The 26,335-nt window shown below is 48.1% G+C and overlaps 1 protein-coding gene across 6 annotated transcripts in view; it reads left to right on the forward strand.

The window, feature by feature from the left end:
- Positions 1–26,335, forward strand: part of IFRD2 (interferon related developmental regulator 2) — a 27,250-nt gene continuing 915 nt past the window's right edge. The window contains exons 1-9 of one of the 6 annotated variants that reach the window (XM_070776672.1): positions 104–461; positions 24,382–24,501; positions 24,584–24,668; positions 24,767–24,891; positions 24,977–25,134; positions 25,281–25,334; positions 25,430–25,605; positions 25,699–25,804; positions 26,129–26,266. In XM_070776672.1, coding sequence (XP_070632773.1) covers positions 404–461; positions 24,382–24,501; positions 24,584–24,668; positions 24,767–24,891; positions 24,977–25,134; positions 25,281–25,334; positions 25,430–25,605; positions 25,699–25,804; positions 26,129–26,266 — 1,020 coding nt within the window. In that variant the 5' untranslated portion in view covers positions 104–403. Of the gene's footprint in view, positions 462–24,381; positions 24,502–24,583; positions 24,669–24,766; positions 24,892–24,976; positions 25,135–25,280; positions 25,335–25,429; positions 25,606–25,682; positions 25,805–26,128; positions 26,267–26,335 lie in introns of all 6 variants that reach the window. The other 5 variants (XM_019984402.2, XM_070776675.1, XM_070776674.1 and 2 more) reach the window with 5 other exon arrangements.

The raw sequence follows: 26,335 nt of genomic DNA on the forward strand, positions 1-26,335 counted from the left end.
TGCTGGGGGAAGGGCGCAGGGCATTGTGGGTGCATAGTTCAGCTAGAGCGTCGTGGGCTTATGGGCTCCCCAGGAGTAGACTACAATTCCCGAGGTGCTCTGCGCCCAGCCTGGCGCCGGTAATCTGCGCACGCAGCACCTTGGGAATAGAAGGTTCGGCCGCATGGATGCGGTCTGAGCCGAGTGGCTAGGGACTCGCCTTCCCAGCCACCCATTTAGCGGGGCGGGGCGCTTCGACCCATCTGGCAGGGCGGGGCGCCTCGCGAAGATGGTGGCGCGCGCAGCGTGTGGCTCCCGTCGTCTGCCTAGGTCTCAACTCAGCGCACCGGCCGGCGACTCGCTGGCCTGGAACCCCCCGCCGCCGGGTCCCTGACCCCCCGCCCTGTCGTGCCCGATTTGCGGCATGCCCCGCGCCCGAAAAGGCAGCGCGCCCCGCAGAGGCGGCCAGCGCCGCGGAGGAGGTAAGTTGGGGTGGGGTGGGTGGCGGGGCACGGGGAAACTGAGGAACGTCAAACTAGGGTCCTGAGTGGGTTCCCGTCAGTGACCCTTAGAGTTCTCGGGTACAGATCATGCCTTGCCCAGTCTGGTGCCGCCACCTGCAAACTCCCCCCGTGACGGGCACGTGCCCCAGAAGTCAGCGGCCACGTGTGCGCCTAACTTGAGCGTGCTGCCTGCGTGCCCCCTCGCTCCGGCTCGCACCTGGTCCGCACCTGCCGGCCTTGGTTGGTTTCTCATTGCCTCTCTACCCAAGCTGTGCGCTGTGATATGGACAAACTGGCCAGACGGAGCTGGAAGCCCGTCCGCTCTCCAAACCCTGATCCTTTGCCGAACTGGACTAGGAAATTGGTGGGAGACCTGGCTTATCCTGGAGTACTGAGAGATAGGGTGATGGGGAAACTGCAAAATTTGAGGCCTTGACTGCCCGGCTCTAGAAGGCAGATGAGCGCCCTGGGGCCCGAGGCAGTCCTGAGAGTCGCTTATCAGGTCGACCAGGAGGTGCGGCATATGTCCTGGTACAGTAAACAAGTTTATGTTTACCCAGCAGAGATGGGGTGCCTTTTAGGCATGGCTGACACCTGGCCACCATTTTAATGGGGCTTGGGTGAGGGTGTTACCGAACCACACTTGGATTCACTTGCCTGGGAGCTATAAAGCCAGTCTAGTGATGAAACCGCAGAAGAGCGGGTCGCGGGGGTGGGGGTGGGTGCGGAGGCGGGGGTAAGGCTCTGAGGAGCTCTGGTTCTTTATGTCTCAGAGCACAGAGAATTCAGCAAGAAGTGAAAGTGATAAATAAAAAGTGACTTTTTAGAAAAGCGCCCTTGAGAGGCCTTCAAGTGGGTGGGTGAGAAGGTGCTGCCCCAAGAACTTGGTGGGTATAGTTTTATAATCAAAGGAAGAGTGGGGACAGCAAGAAGACTACCTTCTTCCTCATTCTTGAGATGTCACGCTTCCATCATCAGTTTCTTCTGCACATGGGGTAGGGGAGTTTTCTTGCTCCTACAAGGTCAAATCAGGACTGTCATGGTGCAGTCAGTTCAGTTCAGTTCAGTCGTGTCCGACTCTTTGCTACCCCATGAGTTGCAGCACGCCAGGCCTCCCTGTCCATCACCAACTCCCATCGTTCACTCAAACTCAAGTCCATCGAGCCGGTGATGCCATCCAGCCATCTCATCCTGTCGTCCCCCTTTCCTCCTGCCCCCAATCCCTCCCAGCATCAGAGTCTTTTCCAATGAGTCAACTCTTCGCATGAGGTGGCCAAAGTACTGGAGTTGGCACAATGGGAATGAGCAAAAAGGCAGTAACCATATACTGAAATATGATAAGTCATTTCAGGTTTTAGCATAATGTCTCTCTTTCCTTAAATTGTTTCTTTTAGTGCACTCAGGGGAGCATGTCCTAGGAATCACTGGGCTGGATGTAGGTCTCCTTCTACCATTAAACCAATGGTTGTGTGGGGGCATGCCTCCTGCTTCTGTTTCATGATTTTATGATTAAGCAAACCTGCTCTTTTTCTTTTTTTTAAAGGTGACTTCTTGAATGATGATTAACTTAAAGCAGTCTCCCGTAGTTTTTTCTTACGCTCCCTTAGTGGGATTAAGTGTTTAATCACCTACTTTGTCTTTTTCAGTTCAGTTCAGTGGCTTAGTCGTGTCCAACTCTTTGCAACCCTATGAATTGCAGCACGCCAGGCCTCCCTGTCCATCACCAACTCCCGGAGTTCACCCAAACGCATGTCCATTGAGTTGGTGATGCAATCCAGCCATCTCATCCTCTGTTGTCCCCTTCTCCTCCTGCCCCCAATCCCTCCCAGCATCAGGGTCTTTTCCAGTGAGTCAGCTCTTTACAGGAGGTGGCCAAAGTATTGGAGTTTCAGCTTTAGCATCATTCCTTCCAAAGAACACCCAGGACTGATCTCCTTTAGAATGAATTGGTTGGATCTCCTTGCAGTCCAAGGGACTCTCAAGAGTCTTCTCCAGCACCACAGTTCAAAAGCATCAATTCTTCGGTGCTCAGCTTTCTTCACAGTCCAACTCTCACATCCATACATGACCACTGGAAAAACCATCGCCTTGACTAGACGGACCTTTGTTGGCTCTGCCCCTATCATTCCCTGCCTCCAGGTATTTATCCTTTATGCTTAAAGGGGGTTAAGGGCCAACAAACTTATCATTAACTGCTTTCTGCTGAGATAGGATGTAGGCCTCCCTGGGGAAAAAGTGTAAGCCCTGACTGAGTCTTCCTTCACTTTTGGGAGAACTGTAATGCTGACTCTGGTTGTGTGTGTGTTAGTCACTCAGTCATTTCCGACTTGTGAACCCATGGACTGTAGCCCACCAGGCTCCTCTGTCCATGGAATTCTCCAAAATACTGGAGCGGGTTGCCATTTCCTACTCCCGGGGATCTTCCCGAGCCAGTGATTGAACCAGAGTCTCCCGCATTGCAGGCAGACTCTTTACTGACTGAGTACTATTCTCTTAGCCCTTGTGGGTGTTAAACATCAGAGAATGAGTTTATAGAAGATACAAATGAAAATAATTAAAGCAATTGACATTAAAAGAGTTATTAAAAGAGATTGCAGCCACAGTTTTGGAGACCCAAACAATATTTTCCAAACAGTTTCCATATCTAGAGACGGTTACTTGAAGCCTCACTTGTTTGCTTTTGGCTAGGCCCAGAACCTTACTATTTTATAGTTCAGGTTTTATACTTCAGAGTCTTTTAATTATAGATTTAGTCTTGTTATTTTAAACAAGTTTTTTGTTCACATCATTTAGTTATAAGGGTGGCTTCCTTGTCCTTCAAGAAACAGTTCAGTTCACTTCAGTCCCTCAGCTGTGTCCAACTCTTTGCGACCCCATGAATCGCAGCACACCAGGCCTCCCTGTCCATCACCAACTCCCGGAGTTTACTCAGACTTATGTCCATCGAGTCGGTGATGCCATCCAGCCATCTCATCCTCTGTCGTCCCCTTCTCCTCCTGCCCCCTATCCCTCCCAGCATCAGAGTCTTTTCCAATGAGTCAACTCTTCGCATGAGGTGGCCAAAGTACTGGAGTTTCAGCTTTACCATCGTTCCTTCCAAAGAATACCCAGAACTGATCTCCTTTAGAATGGACTGGTTGGATCTCCTTGCAGTACAAGGGACCCTCAAGGGTCTTCTCCAACACCACAGTTCAAAAGCATCAATTCTTCAGCGCTCAGCTTTCTTCACAGTCCAACTCTCACATCCATACATGACCACTGGAAAAACCATAGCCTTGACTAGACAGACCTTTGTTGGCAAAGTAATGTCTCTGCTTTTGAATATGCTATCTAGGTTGGTCATAATTTTCCTTCCAAGGAGTAAGTGTCTTTTAATTTCATGGCTGCAGTCACCATCTGCAGTGATTTTGGAGCCCAGAAAAATAAAGTCTGACACTGTTTCCACTGTTCCCCCATCTATTTCCCATGAAGTGATGGGACCAGATGCCATGATCTTAGTTTTCTGAATGTTGAGCTTTTAGCCAACTTTTTCACTCTCCTCTTTCACTTTCATCAAGAGGCTTTTGAGTTCCTCTTCACTTTCTGCCATAAGGGTGGTGTCATGTGCATATCTGAGGTTATTGATATTTCTCCCGGCAATCTTGATTCCAGCTTGTGCTTCTTCCGGCCCAGCGTTTCTCATGATGTACTCTGCATATAAGTTAAATAAGCAGGGTGACAGAGTGGCCCCTAATTTAGTTAATAAGTCCCATCTATTAAAGGGAGAGGACAATCAGGCACAAACAAGGGAATGTAGAAATGACTGGCCACTGATGTTGCACAAAAGGGGTTGCAGGAAAGTGTACCCGTGTCTACTGACACTCCCACTACATATTTCTTATGATTGTTAAGGCTTTCAGTCTAGGTTAAGACTGAGAGGGTTGCCCTGGTGCTTATGAGAGATTTTATCAAGTGGCTCACCACATCAATGACCACCTGAAGCTTGAGGCTCACCACTATTATGTAGGTGGTATCTCTATCTATAGCCACTTTTGGTATTGGGCTCCCTCAGTCTTTTGATTATAAAACCATCAAAAGCTTATGGGTCTCTGTCCCATCTGGCATCTGGGGCTTTCCCTCTGCAAAGCTCTGATTGTTCTCAAAGTGGATCGAGCACCTTCTTTCCTGCAGTGTCCCCTTTGTCCCCCTAGGGTACACTGGTTTTGTCTGGGTGCCCATGAGCCTTACGGTTTACCACGGCCAGTTTGACCTGGAAAAGCCAGCCTCGCCTTCAGTGGTTTTTCAATGGACAGAGCCACTGCCAGCATTTGGGTCTTTTGTATATTTTTTTGGGTGCCTTTTGTCTCTCAGTTTATATTCCTATGATTGAAAACTGAATAAACCAGCTGGAGCAAGTCACTTCTAGGGGTCTGAGGACTGGGAGTTGCGTTTCGAATCCTGTGCTGATGTCTGGGGTGGACTGGGCTATGAGATGCATAGCCTGAAGGGCCTGTGCCTGGAGGAGGGAGGGAGTCATATTCATATACTTTTTATTTATTTATCTGGCTCTGCCTGGTCTTAGTTGCGACACCTGGAATCTTTAGTTGCAGCATGCAAACTCTTAGCTGTGGCATTTTTGGGATCTAGTTCCCCGATCAGGGATTGAATTCACATTCCCTTCATTGGAAGTGCAGAGTCCTAACTGCTTGGCCACCAAGGGAGTCTCTGTCTGTAGACTTTTTCATGATGGGCCTTCTGACTGGTGTGAGGTGGTACATTGTTGTAGTTGTCATTTACATTTGTCTAAAAATTAGTGATGTTGAGCATCTTTTCGTGTGCTTTTTAGTCATTAGTATGTCTTCTTTAGAGAAATGTCTATTTAGATATTCTGATTTTTTTTTTTTAACATAAAACTGTATGAGGTGTTTGTATATTGTGGAGATTAATCCCTTCTCGGTCACTTTGTTTGCAAATATTTCCTCCTATTCTGTGGGTTGTCTTCTTGTTTTGTTTATGGTTTCCTTTGCTGTGCAGAAGGCTTGAAGTTTATTTAGGTCTCATTTCTTAATTTTTAAAATTTTCATTATTCTAGGAGGTGGATCAAAAAAGACACTGCTGTGATTTACGTTAAGGAGTGTTTGCCCTCTGTTTTCCTCTAGGAGTTTTATAGAGTCTGGCCTTAAATTTAGGTCTTTAATCCATTTTGAGTTTATTTTTGTGTATGGTGTTAGTGAGTGAAAGTCATGTCCGACTCTGCGACCCCATGGATATACAGTCCGTGGAGTTCTCCAGGCCAGAATACTGGAGTGGGTAACCATTCCCTTCTCCAAGGGATCTTCCCAACCCAGGGATCAAACCCAGGTCTCCTGCATTGCAGGCAGATTCTTTACCAGCTGAGCCACCAGAGAAGCCTCTATGGTGTTAGAGGATGTTCTCATTTCATTCTTCTACACTGTAACTGTCCACTTTTCCCAGCACACCACTTACTGAAGAGACTGCCTTTTCTCCATTGTATATTCTTGCTTCCTTTGTCATAGATTACTCGACCGTAGGCGCATGGGTTTATTTCTGGGTCCACTGATCTGTATTTCTGGTTTTGTGCCAGTACCCTGCTGTTTTGATTCCTATAGCTGTGTAGTTTAGTCTGAAGGCAGGGTGCCTGATTCTTCCAGCTGTTTTTCTTCTCAGGATTGCTTGGCTATTTGAGGTCTTCTGTGTATCTGTACAAATCTAAACATTTATTGCGGTGGTGGTTCTAGTTTTGTAAGAAATGCCATTGGTAATTTGATAGGGATTGCACTGAATCCGTAGACTGCATTGGGTAGTGGAGTCATGTTTTGACGATACTGATGCTTCCAGTCCAAGAGCACGGTGTATCTTTCCATCTGTTTGTGTCATCCACAATTCTTTCATCAGTATTTTCAGAGTATAATTTTTTATCTCCTTAGGTAGGCTTATTCCTAGGTGTTTTACTCTTTTTGATGTGATGGTAAAAGGGGATTATTTCCTTGATTTCTTTCTTTTAAAAAATATCTATTTGGCTGCACCAGGTCTTAGTTTTGGCACGTGAGATCTTCGATCTCTGTTGTGGCAAGCAGAATCTTTTCATTGCAGCATGTGGAATCTAGTTCCCTGAACAGGGATTGAACCCAGGCCCCCTGCATTGGGAGTGTGGAGTCCTAGCCACTGAAGGCAGGGAAGTTCCCTGTTTTCCTTGATTACTCTTCTGATTTCTTGTTGTTAGTGTATAGGAATTCAAGTGATTTCTATATTAATTTTGCATCCCGCAAATTTGCCACGTTCATTGGTGAGCTCTAGTAGTTTTCCGATTGCATCTTTAGGATGTTCTGTGTACGGTATCAAGTCATCTGCCGACAGTGACAGCTTTTCTTCCTTTCCAATTTGGATTCCTTTTCTTTCTTTCTTTTCTCTGACTGTCATATTAGGACTTTGAAAACTATGTTGAATAAAAGTGGCAAGAGTAAACATCCTTCTTTCTAATCTTAGAGGAAATGTTTTCAGCTTTTCACCATTGAGAATGATGCTAGCTATGGGTTTGTCATGTATGGCCTTTATTATGTTGAAGTAAGGTCCCTCTGTGCCCACTTTCTGGAGAGTTTTTATCATAAATGGAAATTGAATTTTGTCAAAAGCTTTTCCTTCATCAGTTGAGATGATTATATGGTTTTTATTCTTCAGTTTGTTAATGTGGTGTATCACACTGATTGATTTGAATATATTGAAGAATCTTTGCATCCCTAGGATAAATCCCACTTGATCCTGGTGCATGAGCCTTTTAATGTATTGTTGGTTTCAGTCTGCTAGTATTTTGTTGAGGATTTTTGCATCTGTGTTCATCAGTGGTATTGACCTGTATTTGTATGTGTCTGTTTTGGTATTAGGGTGATGGTGGCCTTGTAGAATGAGTTCAGGAGTGTTCCTTCATCTGGAATCTGGGGGGATATTTTCAGAAATACGGGTGTTAACTCTTCTCTACATGTCTGGTAAAAGTCACCTGTGGAGCCGCCTGGTCCTGCACTTTTGTCTGTTGGAAGTTTTCTCATCTCAGTGTCACTTTCATTACTTGTGATTGGTCTGTTCATATTTCTGTTTCTTCCTGGTTCAGTCTTGAGAGGTATACATTTCTAAGACTTTGTACATTTCTCTTTTTAAATTAAAACTTTTTAAAGTGTTTGTTTATTTAGGGTTGCACCCTGTGACTTGCAGGATCTTAATTCCCTGACCAGGGATTGAACTTGGGCCCCTGGCAGTGGAAGCGCGGAGTCGTAGCCACTAGACCGCCAGGGAACGCCCAGAATTTGTCTGTTTCTTTTAGGTTGTCCATTTTATTGGCATAAAGTTGTTTGTAGTAGTCTCTTACGACCCTTTGTATTGATATCTCTGTGGTGTCCATTCTAACTTCTTTTTCATCTCTGATTTAATTTTTTATTGTTATTTATTTATTGGCTGTGCTGCATGGGCTTGTCTCGGTCTGCAGTGCACAGGCTTCTCACTGCAGTGGCTTCTCTCGTTGCTGAGCACTGGCTCTAGGGCGTGCTGGCTTCAGTATCTGTGGTGCGAGAGCTCAGTAGCTGGAGGTCGCCTGCTCTAGAGCACAGACTCAGTACTTGTGGCACACGGACTCAGTTGCTCCACCACACGTGGGATCTTTCCGGAGCAGGGATCGAACCTGTGTCTCCTGCATTGGCAGGTGGATTCTTTACCACTGAGCCACCAGGGAAGCCCACTAATTTTATTGATTTGAGCCCACTCTCTTTTTTTTTCTTGATGAGTCCGGCTAAAGGTTTATCAATATTGTGTATCTTTTCAAAGAACAAGCTTTTACTTTCATTGATCTTTTTTATGATTTTCTTTGTCTCTATTTCATTCATTCCTGTTCTCTTATGTTTATAATTTCTTTTACTAACTTTGGATTTTGTCTTTCTTCTCTGGTTGCTTTAGGTATAAGGTTACCTTGCTTCTTTGATATTTTGTCTTGTTTCCTGAGGTAACATTGCATCCCTGTAAATTTGCCTTTTGGAACTGCTTTTGTGGCATCCCATAGGTCTTGGATCTGGTGTTTTCTTTGCCATTACTCTCTTAGTTCAGTTCAGTTGCGTCCATCTCTCTTCTACCCCATGGACTGCAGCACGCCAGGCCTCCCTGTCCTTCACCATCTCCTGGAGCTTGCTCAAACTCATGTCCATTGAGTCAGTGATGTCATCCAACCATCTCATCCTCTGTCGTCCCCCTCTCCTCCTGCCTTCAGTCTTTCCCAGCATCAGGGTCTTTTCAAATGAGTAGGTTCTTTTCAAATGAGTAGGTTCTTTGCATCAGGTAGCCAAAGTATTGGAGCTTCAGCTTCAGCATCAGTCCTTCCAGTGAATATTCAGGACTGATTTCCTTTAGGATGGACTGGTTTGATCTTACAGTCCAAGGGACTCTCAAGAGTCTTCTCCAAGACCACAGTTCAAAAGCATTTCTCTCTAGGTATGTTTTTCAATTCCTTGTTGATTTTTTTCAGTGATCCACTGAATATATATATTCTTATTTGAGTTTTTTCCCATATAGGTTTTGAAAGACTGTTGACTAGAGTTACCTGTGCTGTCCATCACGTCCTTGTTGATAATCTGTTTTACATATATTGGTGTATATGTGTTCATCCCAACCTGCAAATTTATCCTTTCCTCCCATCCCTCCCTTTAGTAATCATAAATTTCTTTTCTTTTATATATATATTTTTTTTTTTTTTTTTTTTGACTATGGCCTGCAGGTTCTGGCATCTCAGTTCCATGACCAGGGATCCAATCTAAGACCTTGGCAGTGAAACCTGAGTCCTGACCCTATACTGTAGGGGAATTTCCCATAAATTTCTTTTCTAAGTCTGTGGGACTGTTTCTGTCTTGTAAATTAGTTCATTTGTATCCATTTTTAGATTCCGCATATAAGCAATATCATAGGATGTTTTTGGATCTCTACTGATTTTCTTGAATTGCTGTAATCATCTCTAGGTCCTTGTTGCTGAAAACTGCATTATTTCATTCTTATTTTTTTGCCTGATATACCGTTGTATATATGTACCATATCTTCTTTATTCATCTATCAAGAGACATTTTGGAGACTTCTGTGTCCTGGCTGTTGTAAATAGTGCCGCAGTGAATGTTGGGGTGCATATATGTTCAGGAATTATGGTTTTCTGAGGATATCCGCTGGGAAAAGCATTTCCAAATCCTACGGTCGGTGTATTTTTCATTTTTTCAGGAATTTCCCACCTCTTTTCCCAATTGGCTGTGCCCCTGTGCACTCCCCCCAACAGTGTAGGAGGGTTCCCCTTTCTCTACACAGTACTTACTGTTCGTAGACTTCTGGAGGATGGCCATTCTGCCTGGTGGGAGGTTTACCTTGTGGTCCTTTTGGTTTGCATTTCTCTACTAATAAGCTATGCTGAGCAAGTTTTCACGTGCTTTTTTTTTTTTTTTAACAGTGAGAGTGAAATATTCGTCTTGAAATTGACTTCATGAAAGTCCACCCCTCTGAATTCTTTTCTGATTACCTCCACAGGGATATTTCTTATGGGCAAGTGCCACTTACAGTGCCCCAGCCCTTGTGATTATTAAGTGTCAGACAGTGAAAGGCACTCAGTCGTGTCCGACTCTTTGCGACCCCATGGACTATATAGTCCATGGAATTCTCCAGGCCAGAATACTGGAGTGCGTAGCCTACAGTATTCTCCAGTATTTCCCTTTTCCAGGGGATCTTCCCAATCCAGGGAGTGAACCCAGGTCTCCGACATTGTGGGCAGATTCTTTACCAGTTGAGCCATCAGGGAAGCCCAAGAATACTGGAGTGGGTAGCCTATCCCTTCTCCAGTGGATCTTCCTGACGCAGGAATCAAACCGAGGTCTCCTGCATTGCAGGCGGATTCTTTACCAACTGAGCTATCAGGTAAGCCCCTAGTGTCCAGAAGCAAGGGTTTTAAAGCTGTAGTTCTGAGAAATGGCCACAAGGCGGAAAGATTTTTTTGTGCCCAACACTGGGTTTTCTGGCCGCCAGAGCCTTAGCAAAGAGTCCTGTTCTTGGCTTATAACTGAGAGTGGAATGTGCCAGATCAAACAACCAAGGGCTTGTGGCTCCTTTCTTGTTCCCCCTTAGCCTTCACACCCCCAGACAAATAACCAACTCTTGTAACACGGCAGCGCCCAGGGTGCGGTCATAGAGGACAGGGTCAACTCGAAGGAAGTAGGCTGGAGGTGGGCACCCCACCACCAGGAGACCTGCACACACGGTGACTGTTCATAGCTCTTGCAGTCCAGAGGGTGCCCCACCCTTCGGTTGCCTACTTTGGGTTTTGCTGCTGGAGGGCCCCCCTGGATGTGGACAGCGTGATCCCATTCAGAGGGGATCAGACACCGCAAATCCAAGGGGGGTTCCTGTGCAGGCACGTGCTCCCTGGCTCCCTCAGCCCCAGGACTGCTCTGGCGCCCAGGGAGTTAACACCAGCCTAGGCCCCCCTGGTCTGAAGGGAATATAGTAGGCATTTCTGTTTCTTTTTTTAATTGGGGTTTTATTTTATGTTGGAGTACAGTTGATTTGCAACGACGTGCTTGTTTTAGGTGGACAGCACCTAAGCTGTGTTTGTTTTTCGGTGTGCGGTCTCAGGTATACTGTGATTCAGTTCTACATACACGTATACCTGTTCTTTCTTGGATTGTTTTCCCGTAGGAGTTCCTGGGCTCCACAGTAAGGCACTGTTGATGACATTTTGGGTATATGTTTTGTGTTTATGTTTATCTTAACCTCCAAATTCCTCTCCCCTACCCCACCTGATTCTTTTGGTAAACGTGTATTTGTTTGCCAAGTCCTTGAGTCTGTTGCTCTGTTTTTAAATTAGTTCATTTGTGTCCATTTTTTAGTGTCCGCCTATAGGAGATATCGTAAGACGTTTTTGTTCCTTGTCTCCACTACACTCGTTGGTATGATCACCTCTACCTCCAGCTGTGTTGTTGTCAGTGGCATTATTTCATTCTTTTTTACGCCCGAGGACTGTTGCATTGTCTGTGTGGACACCATGTTTATTTCTTCATTCACCTGTTGATGGATGGTGAGCAGGCTTCTGTGTTCTTGCTGCTGCAAATAGAGTGGTAATGAATGTTGTGGTGCATGTGTGTTTAGGAATTATGATTTCTGAGGACAGAGGAACGCCTGGGAGGGGCATGTTGGAATTCTGTGGTTGGTCTGTTTTGTTGTATTTTCAGGAATTTTCCTGCTGCTCTCCATGTTGGCTATGCTCCTCCTGACGGTGCAGGCAGTTCTCTTATTTTCATGCCGTGTTCAATGTTTACTGTTTGGAGGCTTTTGGAGGATGGCCACATTCCCTGGTGGGAGGTGATACATCGTGGTCCTTTTGCATATCTCAAATAGTGGAGCTCAGCAAGTTTTCATGTGGTTTTCTTTTTTTTTTTTTAATTAAAAAATTTGTTAAAAAAAAATACCAAAAAAATTTTGTATTGGGAAATAGCCAATTAATGGGGCTTCCCTGGTAGCTCAGCTGGTAAAGAATCCGCCTGCAATGCAGGATACCTCAGTTCGATTCCTAGGTCAGGAAGATCCGCTGGAGAAGGGATAGGCTACACTCCAGTAATCTGGCCTAGAGAATTTCATGGACTGTGTAGGCCATGGAGTCGCAAAGAGTTGGACACAACTGAGCGACTTGGACTTTCGCTTTCGCTTATAGCCAATTAACAAGGTTGTGGTAGTTTCAGGTGAACAGTGAAGGGACTCAGGCATAAATGTATCCATTCTCCCCCAGATCCCCTCGCATCCAGGCTGGCACATAACACTGAGCATAGTTCTCTGTGCTATACAGTAAGTCTGCCACTGTCTCCACTGTCTCCCCATCTATTTGCCATGAAGTGATGCGATCAGATGCCATGATCTTAGTTTTCTGAATGTTGCGCTTTAAGCCAACTTTTTCACTCTCTTCTTTCACTTTCATCAAGAGGCTTTTTAGTTCCTCTTCACTTTCTGCCATAAGGGTGGTGTCATGTGCATATCTGAGGTTACTGATATTTCTCCTGGCAGTCTTGATTCCAGCTTGTGCTTCTTCCGGCCCAGCGTTTCTCATGATGTACTCTGCATAGAAGTTAAATAAGCAGGGTGACGATATACAGCCTTGATGTACTAGACGGCTGTTCAAGCTGAAACTGCAATACTTTGGCCACCTGATGCAAAGAACTGACTCATTGGAAAAGACCCTGATGTTGGGAAAGATTGAAGAAGGGAGGAGAAGGGAACGACGGAAAATGAGATGGCATCACCATCTCAATCGACATGAGTTTGAGTAAGCTCTGGGAGTTGGTGATGGACAGGGAGGCCTGGTGTGCTGCAGTCCATGGAGTCTCAAAGAGTCAGACACTGAACTGAGCGACTGAGCTGAACTGATGTATTGACTTGTCATTTTCTGTCACTCCCAGCATTCTCATTTATTCTTCTCCCCACCCCAATTGTTCCTATGGTAAATTTAAGAATTTTTTTAGTCCTCCTTCTGTATCATTAGTACACTAGTTCTGTTGTGTCAGTGTTTCAATTCCACCTCTAAGGGATATCAATGATACGTGTTTTTCTCTGAGTTTCGCTCAGTTGGACTGAGTGACTGAACTGAACTGAGCTTTCATCACGTTAGAGAAAGCCGTTTTCCTGGGTGGTCCCATTTGAGTGGAAGGTGCCCGACGGTTTGTGATTCATTCCCTCTTCCCTGTTGCCTTTCAGGCTCTGCTCTCCCCATCCCTACCGGGAGACACATCTCAAGCCGTGCAGTAGTGTTGAGCTGAGGGTGCTGTTGTTTGGAGGTGGGGCGACCCAAAGGAATCAGTGTTTAAGTGGTTCCCCAGGAGCAGGAGCTATGGACACCAGGAGACTTCTCAAAGGTCTTACTATTTAGTGACTGCAGCATCCTTCCGGTGCACCAGGCTAGCCTTAGCTGATAGAGGGCCAGCCCGCCTTACAAGGCTGTGGTCCCATCCACAGGGCCGTCGGAAGTACAGGTGTTAGGGGGGCTCGTTTGCCTGCACAGGCTCTTGCGCTCTCTCAGGTTTACCCAGGCCAGCTTGGGACCGAGGCCTGTTCAGGCCTCGTGGGTGTGACATCAGCGCAAGTGGCCCGGACCTCCTGGAACAGAGTAGGCAGTCCAGATTTGTTTTCTGTAATTTCCATTTTGTATTGTAATATAGTTGATCCACAGTGTTCTTCTGCTGTTCTACATCAACCTGATTTAGTTAAATGTATAATTGTACCTATATTTTCTCCGCTCGTTTACCACAGAGGATATTACAGTGTGGTGAGCAGAGTCTCTTGTGGGATTTCATACATCCTTGGTGATTTTGTTTTTTTTGTGTGTATATGTATACACACACACATATACACACACTGTTGATTTGTGCTTTCCTGTCAATCCCACCATCCCCATTTTTTTCCTCCACTCCCCATCTAGTCCCTTTAGTAAATTAAGTTCCTTTTTTGGTCTCCCTTCTGTATTGTTAGTACACTAGTTGGGGTGTTCAGTGTTCTGTCCCCGTTTGTGATATGAATGGTACGTGTTTTTCCCTGTCTGACTTGGAGTACTGGGCGCAGTCCTCTCCTGATGGGTCTCAGCCACAAATGATGGCTTCATCCTGTTTTCCTGCTGACTCCTCGTTCATGGTATGTTTGGTGCATGTCTTTTTCTTTCGCTAATTAATGAATGTACTTCCCGGTGGTTTCAATGGCTGTGCTGTTTTGGATATTGGAGCAAATACCATTTGAATGCAAGTGTCTTTTCAAAGGATGGTTTTCTCCAAGTATACTCCCCGGAGTGCGAGCTCCAGAGCTCGTGGTAGCGCTGTTTCATTGTGGAAAGGACTTCCGTAGTGTTCTCCAGAGTGGCCGTGGTCAGTTTATATTTGCACTAACCGTGTAGTAGTGTTCCCTTTTGTGCCCAGCCTCTCTCAAATTTTTTGTGTGTAGCCCTTTTGATAACTGGTGTTAGGGTTTACCGATTTGTCATTTAGATTTGCATTTTTCTAATCACTGAAGATGCTGAACACCTGACCATTAGACTTTGGTGTGTGTGTAAAGAAAGAATGTAGTAAAATTTAGCTCTTGCAGGTGGTCTCCTGAGAGTGAGCCCAGTTTTCAAGGCGATTTTCTTGACCTACCAGAGGATATTGCTTGAGGGCAGGTGCTATTCACAGCTCTACAAACCTAAGTGCCCTGAAACTCCTTTTGAAAGATGCTGTTACTAGTCGTGGCCACAAGGTGGCAGCCCTTCCCCTTCCTCTCCCCTGGGTTTCGGGCAATCTGATCCTTTATGAGCGAAAGCTGTTTCCTGGGTGGTCCCTTAGAATGGAACTTGCCAAGAGAAATAGCCATTAGCTTGTGATTCAATACCTCTTCCTTCTTGCCGTTCAGGGTCCTCCCTCTCCTCCCACCCTGGAGACAAATTTCAAGCCCTTCATGAGGTTTATTGAGAGTTCTGTGGTTTTAGGTGGGGCAACCAAAAGGAAGCCTGCGCTAAGTGGGTTCCCCAGGACCAGGAGCAGTGGAGACCGAGACTTTTGAGAGCTCTTACTACCCAGTAGCTCCAGCATCGCTTCAGGTGTACTAGGCTAGCCTTATCTCTTAGAGGGTCAGCTTGCATAATCAGGTTGTGGTCCCAGGTAGAGGGTAGCAGGAAGTACAGGTGCAAGGTGGCACTTATTTGGAGGCACAAACCCTTAGCTCTCTCAGATTCACCCCAGGCCACCCTGGGACCCATGCCAGTTCAGGCTTCACTATTCTGACCCTGCCCAGGTGACACTGGCCTCGTGCAATAGAATAGGTAGGCCCCACTCTATTTTTTTTTTAATATCATCTCCATATTGTATTGCATTATAGGTGATATACAGTGTTCTTTTTTATTTCTGCAGCAACCTGATTCAGTTACAGATACACTTACCTGTTCTTTCTCAGGTGCTTTACCCATGTGGATTATCACAGAGTGTTGAGTGCCTGTGCTGTCTCCTTTGTCCTTGCTTGTTAAATATATATATATATATATATATATATATATATATTTATATGTATGGGGTGTGTATTTGACAGAAAACCACAATCTCAACGTCCTATTCCCCTCTCTAACTTTTACCTTTGGTAAATCTAGGTTCCTTTTTAGTATCTCATCTGTTTAACTTTTTAGTACCTCAGTTGTATCAGTGTTTAGATAGCACTTCTAAGCGTTATAAGCAATGTTTTTCTTTGACTTTGTCTATTAGGTGTAATCATGTCTTGCTGGGTCCAAGTGCCCAGAGATGGCATGATTTCATTCTGTTTACTGGCTGAGCACCAGTCCATGGAGTGGTTGTTGCAGCCTTTATTTCCTTTTATCTGTGGTCTGACATTTCCATGGTTTTGGTTGGTCTTCTGTTTTGGGTTATGGCACAAGGATGGTTGGGTTTCACGTGTCTTTTCAAGGATGGTGTTCTCTGGGTAGGCCCAGGACTGGGATTCCCAGAGCTTGTGGTAGCATTGCTTATTGGTTTTTAAAGAACCTTTATAGTTTTCCTACAGAGTGGCTATTTCCAGTTTATATTTGAACCAGTAGTGCTGTAGGGTTCTCTGTGTGTCTTCTCTAGCGTTTTTTTGTGTAGTGACTTTTTGATGACTTGTGTGATGGGTTACTTCGTTGTCACTTTAATTTGCATTTATTAATCATTAGAGATGCTGAGCATCTTTTCAGTTGATTTTTGTTTAAAAAAAAAAAAGTGTAAAATGTAGCTCTGGCAATTGATTTAACTGCTCTGAAGTGCTGGTTTTAAAGTTCCTGTTACCAGAAGTGGCCACAAGGCAGGTAGCACCGTCTCCTGCCCAAGTCTGTTAAACCAGCCAAGCCCAACCTTCATGGCTCTTAGAGAAAGCTGTTTTCCTGGGTTGTCAGTTTGAGTGGGAAGTGCCCAAAGAAACAGCCAAGAGTCTGTGACTCATCACCGCTTCCCTCTTGCCCTTCAGGCTCCTGCTGTCTGCTTCTACCTGACAGACAAACCCCAGGTTCTGCAAAAGTGCTGTGCTGTGCTAAGGATGCTGTGGTTTGGAGGTGGGGTGACTCAAAGGAAGCAGCCTTGAATTGGGATCCCGAGCAACAGGAGCTGTGGTACCCAGAAACTTTTCACAGCCCTCCCTGCCCAGCGGCTGCAGCATCCTTTGGAGGCACTAAGATTGCCTTAGCTGGTCAAGGGCTAGCCTGCATCCCGAAGTTGTGGCCCCAGCCAGCCGGGGCCAGGCGCTACACTCAAGTGGGGTCTTCCCGTCTCCCATCCTGTTCAGCTCCTTCAGCCCCACCCCAGTGCAGCCTTGGGATGAAGCCTCAGGCTCCAAGGATGTGACACCAGCCCGGGTTGCAAAGGCCTGAGGAGAACAGAATGAGCACTCTGTCCTTTCATTTTCAAGCTTTATTGCACTGTGTGTGAGATACAGTGTTGTGTTTGAGCTCTGTAGCCACTTGATTCTGCTGAACAGATTCCTGTAAGGATTCTTTTTCAGATCCTTAACTCAGGTAGGTTATTACAGGGCGCTTGAGGTGCTGTGTAGTGGTCGGAGTCCACTCTAAGGAAGTAGTCTGAAGATAACCACCTCACAACTAGGAGACCTGCCGACAAGGTGAGAATTTAGAGGGTTCAAGCCTAGAAAGCAAGAAATAGACGAGAGAGAGAGGAAGAAACTAGGAGAACAGAGACAGCGAAAGGATGAGAGAGGAAGAAAGGAGTGGCAAGAGAGACATCGTGAGAGGAAGCCATCAGGAAGGGGGAACAAGAAAGAGAGGAAGCAAGAAAGGTAGAGAAAGAGAATACTGGAGAGAGAAAAGGAAAGGGAGAAGAGAGGACGGAAGAACAATAGAGAGGTGGAGAAAGGAAGATACAGAAGGAGAAAGTGAGACAGAGAGACAGACTAGAGGAAGGAAGGAGGGAATCAAGAAGGAAGGACTGCAGGAAGGGAAATAGAAACAGAGGAATCAAGGAAGATACAGAAGAGAGAGAGGAAGGAAGAAAAAGGAATAAAGAATCAGAGGAGAAAAAGGGAGGAAAGAGAAAAGGAGAGGGGAAGAGAAAAGGGGAAACGAGGGAATGACAGCATAAGAAAGGAGGAAAGGAAGCAAGCTAGAGAGAGAAAAGGAGTTAGAGACAAAGAAAGAAGGTAGAAATCAGAAGGAGAGAGAGGGGAAGGAAGGAAAATATAATGAGAGAAAGAGATGAGGGAAGAAAGTGAAAGAAGAGGAAGGAAGGAAGGACCATAGAGGAAGAGCGAAATGGAGAGACAAAAAGGAAGGCAGGAGAGAGAGAAAGGGGGGAAGGAAGGGAGAGAGAGAACTGAGAAAGGGAGAGAGAAAGAGTTAAAGCAAAAGGAATGGAGAGGAATGGAGGAAGGGTAGAAAGAATGAGAGGAATCAAAGAAAGGGAGGGAGAGAGAAGGAAAGAGTGAAAGAAAATCAGAAGAAAGGAAGTTAGAGAAAGAGGGAAACAGAAAGGAAGGGAAGAAGGGAAGGAAGGTGGGAAAAAAAGAGAAAGAGTTAATGAAGAGGAAAGGAGGAAAGAGAAATAGAGTAATGGAAAGACAGAGTGAGAGGAAGGAAAAAAGGATAGAAAAAGTAAGCGAGATGAGGAAGGAAGACAGGGAAGGACACAGAGGGAAAACAAGAGCGTGAAAGACTTAAGAGAAGGAAAGTAAGGGAGAGAGAGAGAGAAAGACTGAAAGAAGGAAGGAATCAAGGGAGAAAGAAAGATAAGTAGGAAGAGAGACACGGAGACAGAGAGGAAGGAAGAAACGAAGGAAGGGAGAGAGAGCAGAGGTGAAGAATGAAAAGGTGAGAGAGAAGAGAACTGGAGATGAGGGAGTGAGAGTGTGAGAGAGGAAGGAAGCAAGCTAGAGACAGAAAGGGAGTTAGAAAGAAGGGTAGAAATCAACAGAGGAGAGCGAAAGAGGATCGTAAATGTTGAGAGGGAGCGAGAAGGAGAGAAAGGAAGGGAGAGCGAGGGAAAGAGATGGAAGAGAGAGACAGAGGGAACTAGAGTTAAAGAGAAAGAGGAGAGAGAGGCTAAAGAGATGGAGAGGAAGGGAGGACGAGACAGAGAAATGGAACAAGAGAGGGGAAGGATGAGAGAGACAGAGCAAAAGACCCACAGCCAGGAAGGAAGGGAAAGAGAGAGAGAAAGGGGGAAGGAAGGGCATAAAATCAGAGGAAGGAGGGAAATTAGAGAAAGAGCTAAAGGGTAAAGGAGAGAGAGAAAGGAGGAAAAAGAATCAGGAATAGAGTAATAGAGAGGAGCAAAGGAAGGGAGAGAGAATGAATGAGGTAGGAGAGACAAGTAAGAGAGAAGATGAAGGAAGGAGGCAAGAGAACAAAAAAAGAGAAAGAGCGGGAGGAAGGAAGTAAAAAGGGATTGAGACAGCAAGAGGAAGAGAGAAAGAGAAAGAAGGGTAGAGAGAAGAGAAAGAGAAACAAAGAGAAATACATGGAAAGAAAGGAAAACAGAAAGGAAAGAGAAAGAGGACCAAAGGGAGAGCGCGCGAGAGAAGGAAAGAGAGGAAGGAAAAGAGATCAATAAAGAGAAATGACAGAAGGAAGGAATCAGGAAGAAAAAGAGGGGAGGAGAGTCAGAAGGATAGAAGGAAGAAAGATGGGGAGTGAGGAAGAAAAGGAGAGAAAGGGTAGAAAGCATGGAAGAGACAGAGGGGGAAATTGAAGAAAAGAGAGAGAGGGAAACAGTGAAACAAAAAGAGAAAGAATCAGGAAGGAAGCGAGAGAGAGAGTGGAGAGGAAGGAAGGACAGAATGAGACAAGAAGAAAGAGGAAGAAGGAAGGAAGGTAGTAAGAGGCAGAAAACTCCTAGGAATGAGAGAGAGAGGATCAAAGAAAGGTAGAAAGGAAGAATGAAAGAAATACAGGGGAAGGAGGGAGGGAGAAGAAGGAAGACAGCAAGAGAGAAGAGCAGAAAGAAAGGGTGAGAGAAAAAGAAAGCAAAAGAGACAGAGGAAGGAAGGAATCAGGGAACGCAGGAAGATAGAGAAAGGAAGTTAGAGAAAGAGATACAGAGAGAAAGTGAGAATAGGAAGGAGGAGAGAGAGGAAGGAATAGTGGGAAAGAAAGAGTGGAAGAGAAATAGAGGGGGAAGAAAAGGAAGAGAGAGGGAGGGAGAAAAAGAACAGGAAAGAGAAATGGAAGGAAAGAAAAGGCACCAGAGAAAGAGTGAGAGAGGAAGGAAGGAAGAGAGGAGGATGAAATCAAAGGAAGGAAGGAATCAAGAAAGGAAGAAAGAGGAGGTGAGACAGGAGAGGGAGGAGGGGAGAAAAAGTTAGGGAAAGAGAAAGAGGGTAAAGGGAAAGAAACGAAAGAAAAAGAAAGGTAGCGAGAAAGGAGTGGGGAGAGCGAAAGTGAGAAAGGCAGGGAGAGAGACAGTAGGAAGGAAGGAGAAAGAGTCAGGAAGAGAGACAGGAAGCAAACTAGAGAGAGACAAACAACGCGAGTTAGAGAAAGAAGGGTGGGAATCAACAAAGGAGAAGAGAGTGACAGAGAATCGAGAGATGGGGAGAAGGGAGAATGAAAGAGGGAAACAGGAAGGAAATGGTAGTGAAAGAGAAGAGGATAGAGTGAGGGAAAGAGAACTAGAGAAAGATTGAAAGAGAGGAAGGAAGAATGAATCAGCAGAAGAGGGAGGAAGAAATTAAGAGACAGAGGACAGAAAGAGAGTAAGATAGAGAGGAAGAGACACAGAAAGGAAGGGAGAGGAGAGAAGGAATGAGAACAAGAGAAAGAGTAGAGAGAAAGCATTAACAGAAGCAAGAGAAATGAAAAGTGAGAGAAAGCAGAAGAAAATCAGAGAAAGGAAGAAAGAGAAAGAGCTAAAGAGCGAAAAGGAGAGAAGAACGGAGGAGGAAAGAGAAATAGAGTCATGGAGAGAGTGAGGGAAGGAAGAGGAACAATGGAAGGCAGAGAGAAAGAGAAAAGGAATGAAGGAAGAGAGACGAGAGAGTGAGAAAGGAGGTCAGGAAGAGTAAGGAGAGACCCACACACAGGGACTGAAAGGGAGGAATCAAGGGAGAAAGAGGGAGGGAGAGAATGAGGAAGGAAACAGAAACAAGGAGACAGAAGCCGATGGAGAGAAAGGAAGGGAGGAAGAGACAAACAGAAAGAGGGAGGAAGGTAGAGAGGAAGAAAGATAAAGACTGAAATTGAAAGAGGGAGAGAAGGGCTGAGGAGGAGGAAAGAGAGAGAGAAAGGAGTTAGAGAGTGAGACAGGAGAGGAAGGAAAGAGCAAGGCAGAGAGAATTAGAGAAAAGAGAATCAAGGGAAGGAAGGGGGAGAGACGAAGAAACAAAGGGAGCGAGAGAGAGAGAGACAAAGGAAGAAACAGTGACAGACAGGGAGAGAGGAGAGGAAGGGAGAGACAGAAAATAGAGAGGGTCAAAGGAAGGCGGGAAGGAAGCAAGGAAAGCAAAAAGCAAGAGGGGGCGGAGAGAGGACAGAAAGAGAGAGAAAGGAAGAAAGATAGAAACAGGAAGGAATCAAGGAAGGAAGGTAGAGGAAGAAGAAAGAGTGAGAGGGAGAAAGGAAGCTAGAGACAGAGAGATGGAGGAAGGAGAAAAGAGCAAAAGAGAGAGGAACGAAGGGAAGAAAAGGAAGGGAGAGAGAAGGAAAGAAATAGGGGAAGGAAGATAGAGACAAAAAGAGAGGAACCAAGGTGGGGGGTAGAGAGAGAAAGAGGGGAAGGGAGAGAGAAGATAGAAAAAAAGGAGTGAAAGAGAGACAAAGGATGATAGAAAGGTGGAAGGAGAGACGAGGGAAGGGAAGAGAGAGCAGGAAGAAAGAAATGGAAGGAAAAAGCATTAGAGAAAGAGGAAGGAAGGCAGGAAGAGGAACAAAAGGAGAAAGAGGAAGGGACAGAGAGGAATGATGAAATCAAGGAAGGAAGGAGTCAAGTGAGAGGAGGGGAGATAAATAGGGAAAGAGACGCGGGTGAGAGAGAGGAGGCAAGAGAGGAAGGAAGGGACAGAATCAGAGACGGGAAAGGGAAAGAGAAGAAGGAATCAAGAAAGGGAGGGAAGGAGAAAAGACAGAGAGAAGGAAATAGAAAACGATAAAGTGAAAGAGTTACGTACAGAGAGAAAAACAGAGACAGACGGTAAAGGGAAAGAAATCAAAGTAAGGGGAAGAAAGCAGGGAACAGAGAAGTAGAGAAGGAAGGAGGAAAGAAAAAGATGGTAGAGAGAAGAGGAGGGAAAGAGCCAGAGTGATGAAGAAATGGAGAGAGAGAAGGGACGGAGAGAGAATGATAAAGAGAAAGAACAAAAAGAGGGGAGAGAGAGAAAGATGAGAGGAAGGAAGGCGTCAAGGAAGGGAGAATGAGAGAGATATATAGAGTACAGAAAGTGAAAGATCAAAACAGAAAGACAGGAAGGACGGGGGGAAATAGAAGTAGAGAAAGACAAGAGTAAAGAGAAGGAAGGAAGAGGGAAAGAGGAAGAGATAGTGGGAAAGAAAGAGAAAGGAACAAAGCAAAGCACAGTGAAAGGGGGAGAAAAGGAGAGAGAAGGGAAGAAAGAAAGGGGAAGGAAGACAAAAAGAACGGGAGGAAGCAAGGGAAAGAGAGAAAAGGGAGAGAAAGAGACGAAGGACAATGGAAAGGCAGAGAGGGAAGGAGAGAGGAAGGAAGGAGGAGCAGGAAAGAAAGAAACAGAAGGAAACAAAAAGCATTAGAGAAAGAGGGAAAGAAAGAGAATCGGAGGACGGGGAGGGAGGGAGAAGAGGAGGAAGAGGAAGGAAGAGAGGAGGAAAGACGGAGAAAGGGGAGGAAGGGGAGAGGAAGACACAGAAGCGGGAGGGGGAGGGAGGGAGGAAGAGATGTAGAGAAGGAAATAAAGAATTAGAGACAGATGAAGGAAGTGAGTTAAGGACAGACAGAAAGGGTAGAGGGAAAGAGAAGGGAGGGAATCTGAGGGAAAGAAACAGAAGGAAAGCAAGAGAGAAAGAAGGGACAGAAAAGAGAGGGGAAGGAAGAGAGGGAGAAGACAGGGAAGACGGCAACAGGAAGGAAGAGAAAAAGGGAATCAGAGGAGGGTGAAGGGAAGGAATCAAGAAAGGGAGAACGAGAGAGCGGGAAAACAGAAAGAGAAAGGAAGATAGAGAAGAGAAAGGGTCAAAGAAAGAGGCGAAGGAAGAGAGGGAATGAGAGAGAGGAGAGAAAGGAGGAGGGAGAGAGAACGACAGAGTGATGAGAGAGAGGGGGGTTAGCAGGGAGACTGCCCCACGCTCCAGGCGCACAGGAGTCTCGGCCCGGAGGCAGGGCTGTCTGGGCGAGGAAGCTGCTCCGGGTGGCTGGTCCCCACGCACCTTTTTCTTCCTTCTTCCCTTTCTTCCTCCGTTCCCTCTCCCCTCCCCTCCCCGCTGCCCCTTCTCTCTTTCCTTCCATTTTGGCTGAATTTTTACTTTATTTTGGTGTGTATTTGATTTATTGTGATGGTTTTTTAGGTGTGCAGCAACACGACTTAATTATACATACATACATCGATCGGTTCTGACACACATACAGACTGACCCAGTGCTGAGGAGGAGTCCCTGTGCTCTACATTAGGCCTTGCTGATTATGTTCCTCACACTACTGTGTATATGTCAGTTTTATGGGCAGGTGGCGCTAGTGGTAAAGAACCATCTGCCAGTGTAGGAGATATGAGAGACAGGGGTTTGATCCCTGGATCGGGAAGATCCCCTCGAGAGGGGCATGGCAACCCACTCCAGTATTCTTGCCTGGAGAATCCCATGGACAGAGGAGCCTGTGAGCTACAGTTCACGGGGTCACAAGAGTCAGACGCGCCTAAAGCAACTTGGCACGCACAGATGTCAGTCCTAACCTCCTGATTCGTCCCAGATGCACCGCTCAACAGCCGTGCGAACCTCCCCTCTCTGCGGGCGCAGCCTCCTCTGAGGATGCCTGAAGACAGTCTGTCTCCACCCCACCGCGTCCTCATCTGACCTCTGCAGCTCCACCTTCCGCCACACACCCCCCCAAACCACGGAGGGTCGGCCTGGTGACCAGCATCTGTCTGGGTCTCTGGCTGCAGCTGTTGCCCTTACACATGGGTGTCCAGCTCTGCTGCTGACCCGCACACCCTCTGTTCCCCTTTTTCAAGGGCTCCAGAAACCAGGGGCCACTTGGCACTCTGTACATCCCAGGGTCCAGAGGAGCCTGTGTGTCCATCCACTCTGGGCCAAAGGCCTGGTGTGGCCCAGGGGAGCTCAGGAGAGCATGTGCTTGAGGCCTGGGGCACTTAGCCACACCCACTAGGAGCTGGATCTCGGCCCCCAGTGCTGGTGGGTGAGCCGAAACGAGTCAACGGTGTACTTACTGTCTGAATTGCTGGCCCCAGATAGGTGCCTTTCACCTCTTTCGTGGACGGAGAAAGTGAGGCTTTGAAGACTAAGGCCCCTGACCTGGTTACCCCTGTTAAGCTGTGCACCAGGGGTGTGGATCTTGGGTCTGTGAGACTCTGTAATCTAAGGCCCTGGCCTTTTGGGGCATCATCTGGGCCGGTGATCCAGCTACCCCAGAATCTGCCTGGATGTGCCCCTCCAGGCCAAGGTGGGGTCTGGGCAGCCCCTTCTGCCTTGGCCCAGCTCATGTCTCCTCCTAAAAGCACACTCAAGCCTCAGGAGGCCCTGCCCACCAAGCCTGCCAGGTTGTCCAAAGTGGGGCCTGGAGCCTGCCCACCACAGGCAGCCTTCCTGGCTCGGGGTCTCAGGTATCAGCCAGCCTTGAGGAGGGCAGCATCCTGTCCTGCGGGGTCGTGAGGCTGGCGAAGTAACCCCCGCCATCACGCCTCCACCAGGGCAGACCGAGCACCCCTGTCCCGCCCTCCCCAGGTGCCCGGAGCAGTACCCAGGCTGACTCAGGCTCCAGTGAGGACGAGGCAGCCAGTGAGGCCCACAGTACCACCAGCGAGTGTGCCAGCCAGCTGAGCGCTGCCGCCGAGGAGGGCCTGGGTGAGAGAGGATGGGGTGCAGCGGGGACCCCACGGGGTGCCGGGGGTAGGGCCGGAAGGGGCATGACGAGCTGGCCTTGCAGGGGGGGATGCCGTGGAAGAGCAGGGTCAGCAGGAGGACCTTGAGGAGAAGGTGAAGGAGTATGTGGACTGCCTCACAGACAAGAGGTACCCCGACCTCCAGCCAGCCCCAGCCCGCGCCCCTGCTCAGCCCACGCCAGGTGCCAGGGTGGGCTGGCCCACAAAACCCCTTCTCCGTCCCCCAGTGCCAAGACCCGGCAGGGTGCTCTCGAGAGCCTGCGCCTGGCCCTCGCAGCCCGTCTGCTCCCCGACTTCTTGCTGGAGCGCCGCCTCACCCTGGCCGACGCCTTGGAAAAGTGCCTCAAGAAAGGTTGGGCCCCAGGGTGCAGGGGGCGGCCCTGAACCGGCTGGGTGATGGCCCTCACTGCCTGGACTGACCGTAGGCCTTCCCGCAGGCAAGGGCGAGGAGCAGGCCCTGGCCGCGGCCGTGCTGGGCCTGCTGTGCGTGCAGCTGGGCCCCGGCCCCAAGGGTGAGGAGTTCTTCCACAGCCTGCAGCCGCTGCTCGTCTCTGTGCTCAGCGACAGCACGGCCAGCCTTGCTGCCCGGCTGCACGTGAGTGTCCTCAGCCCGGGCCACCCCTCCTTCACCTCATCCCCCACTGCCTCCAGGCTCCCCCTCCTACTCTGAGGGTGAGCCTTGGCCGTGGCGGGGAGCCCGGGCCTGCCTCTGACCATGACCAGGCTTTACCCTCCTCCCAGCAGTGCGCATCTGCTCTCGGCTTGGGCTGCTACGTGGCTGCCGCGGACATCGAGGTGAGTGACCTAGAGACCCCGGCGGGAGAGCCCCCCAGGCCCTGGCTCTGCTCCTGAGACCCTCCCCTGCCTCCTTGTGCGCCTCCACCCACCAGGACCTGGTCTCCTGCCTCACCTGCTTGGAAGGTGTTTTCAGCCGGTCCTGCAGCGGGCGGGGCTCCAGTCCCGTGGTCCCCACCAGCCTGCAGGGCCTTCTCTGCGCTGCCCTGCAGGCTTGGGCGCTGCTCCTCACCATCTGCCCCAGCACGCACATCGGCCCCATCCTGGACAGGTAGGGGCGCTGCGTCCCCGCCCCGGGGGCAGGAGGGCCAGGGTGAAGAGGCCCCCTGACCCACACACATGGCTCAGCCTGCCCCTTCCCCAGGCAGCTGCCCCGGCTGCCCCAGCTCTTGTCCAGTGAGAGTGTGAACCTGCGGATGGCTGCCGGCGAGACCATCGCCTTGCTCTTTGAGCTCGCCCGGGACCTTGAGGTGTGAGCGCCAGGGGCGTGCTTGGGAGGGTGCCTGCTGACGCCTCCTGCCCCTCTGGGGCGGGGTGCAGGGGCCGCCCCAGAGAGCAAGGCAGCCTGAGGTCACCTCAGAGGGGACGCGGCCCCCACATTAAGATGCCAGGTGCTCTGAGGGGCCCCCTGGCCGGGGTGTCTGGCACAGGCAGGGGCCAAGGAAGAGGGATCGGGGGTCAGACAGAGGAGAACACGGCTCCCTCGGGGAAAGGCAAGGTTGGGGCGACCCCACCGGGCTCATAGCCAGTGGCGCTCAGGCCCGGCCCCCGTGTCTTCCCCGGCTCCGCTGCAGGAGGACTTTGTTTACGAGGACACGGAGGCCCTCTGCAGCGAGCTGCGCACTCTGGCCACCGACAGCAACAAGTACCGGGCCAAGGCCGACCGCCGGCGCCAGCGCTCCACCTTCCGGGCGGTGCTGCACTTCGTTGAGGTGCGTGCGCAGAGGGGCACGGCCCCGCGCGGGTGCAGCCCCCCACCCTACCCCTCGACCCCCGGGCAC

Source organism: Bos indicus, chromosome 22 (assembly GCF_029378745.1).
Source record: "Bos indicus isolate NIAB-ARS_2022 breed Sahiwal x Tharparkar chromosome 22, NIAB-ARS_B.indTharparkar_mat_pri_1.0, whole genome shotgun sequence".
NCBI classification, from domain to species: Eukaryota; Metazoa; Chordata; class Mammalia; order Artiodactyla; family Bovidae; genus Bos; species Bos indicus.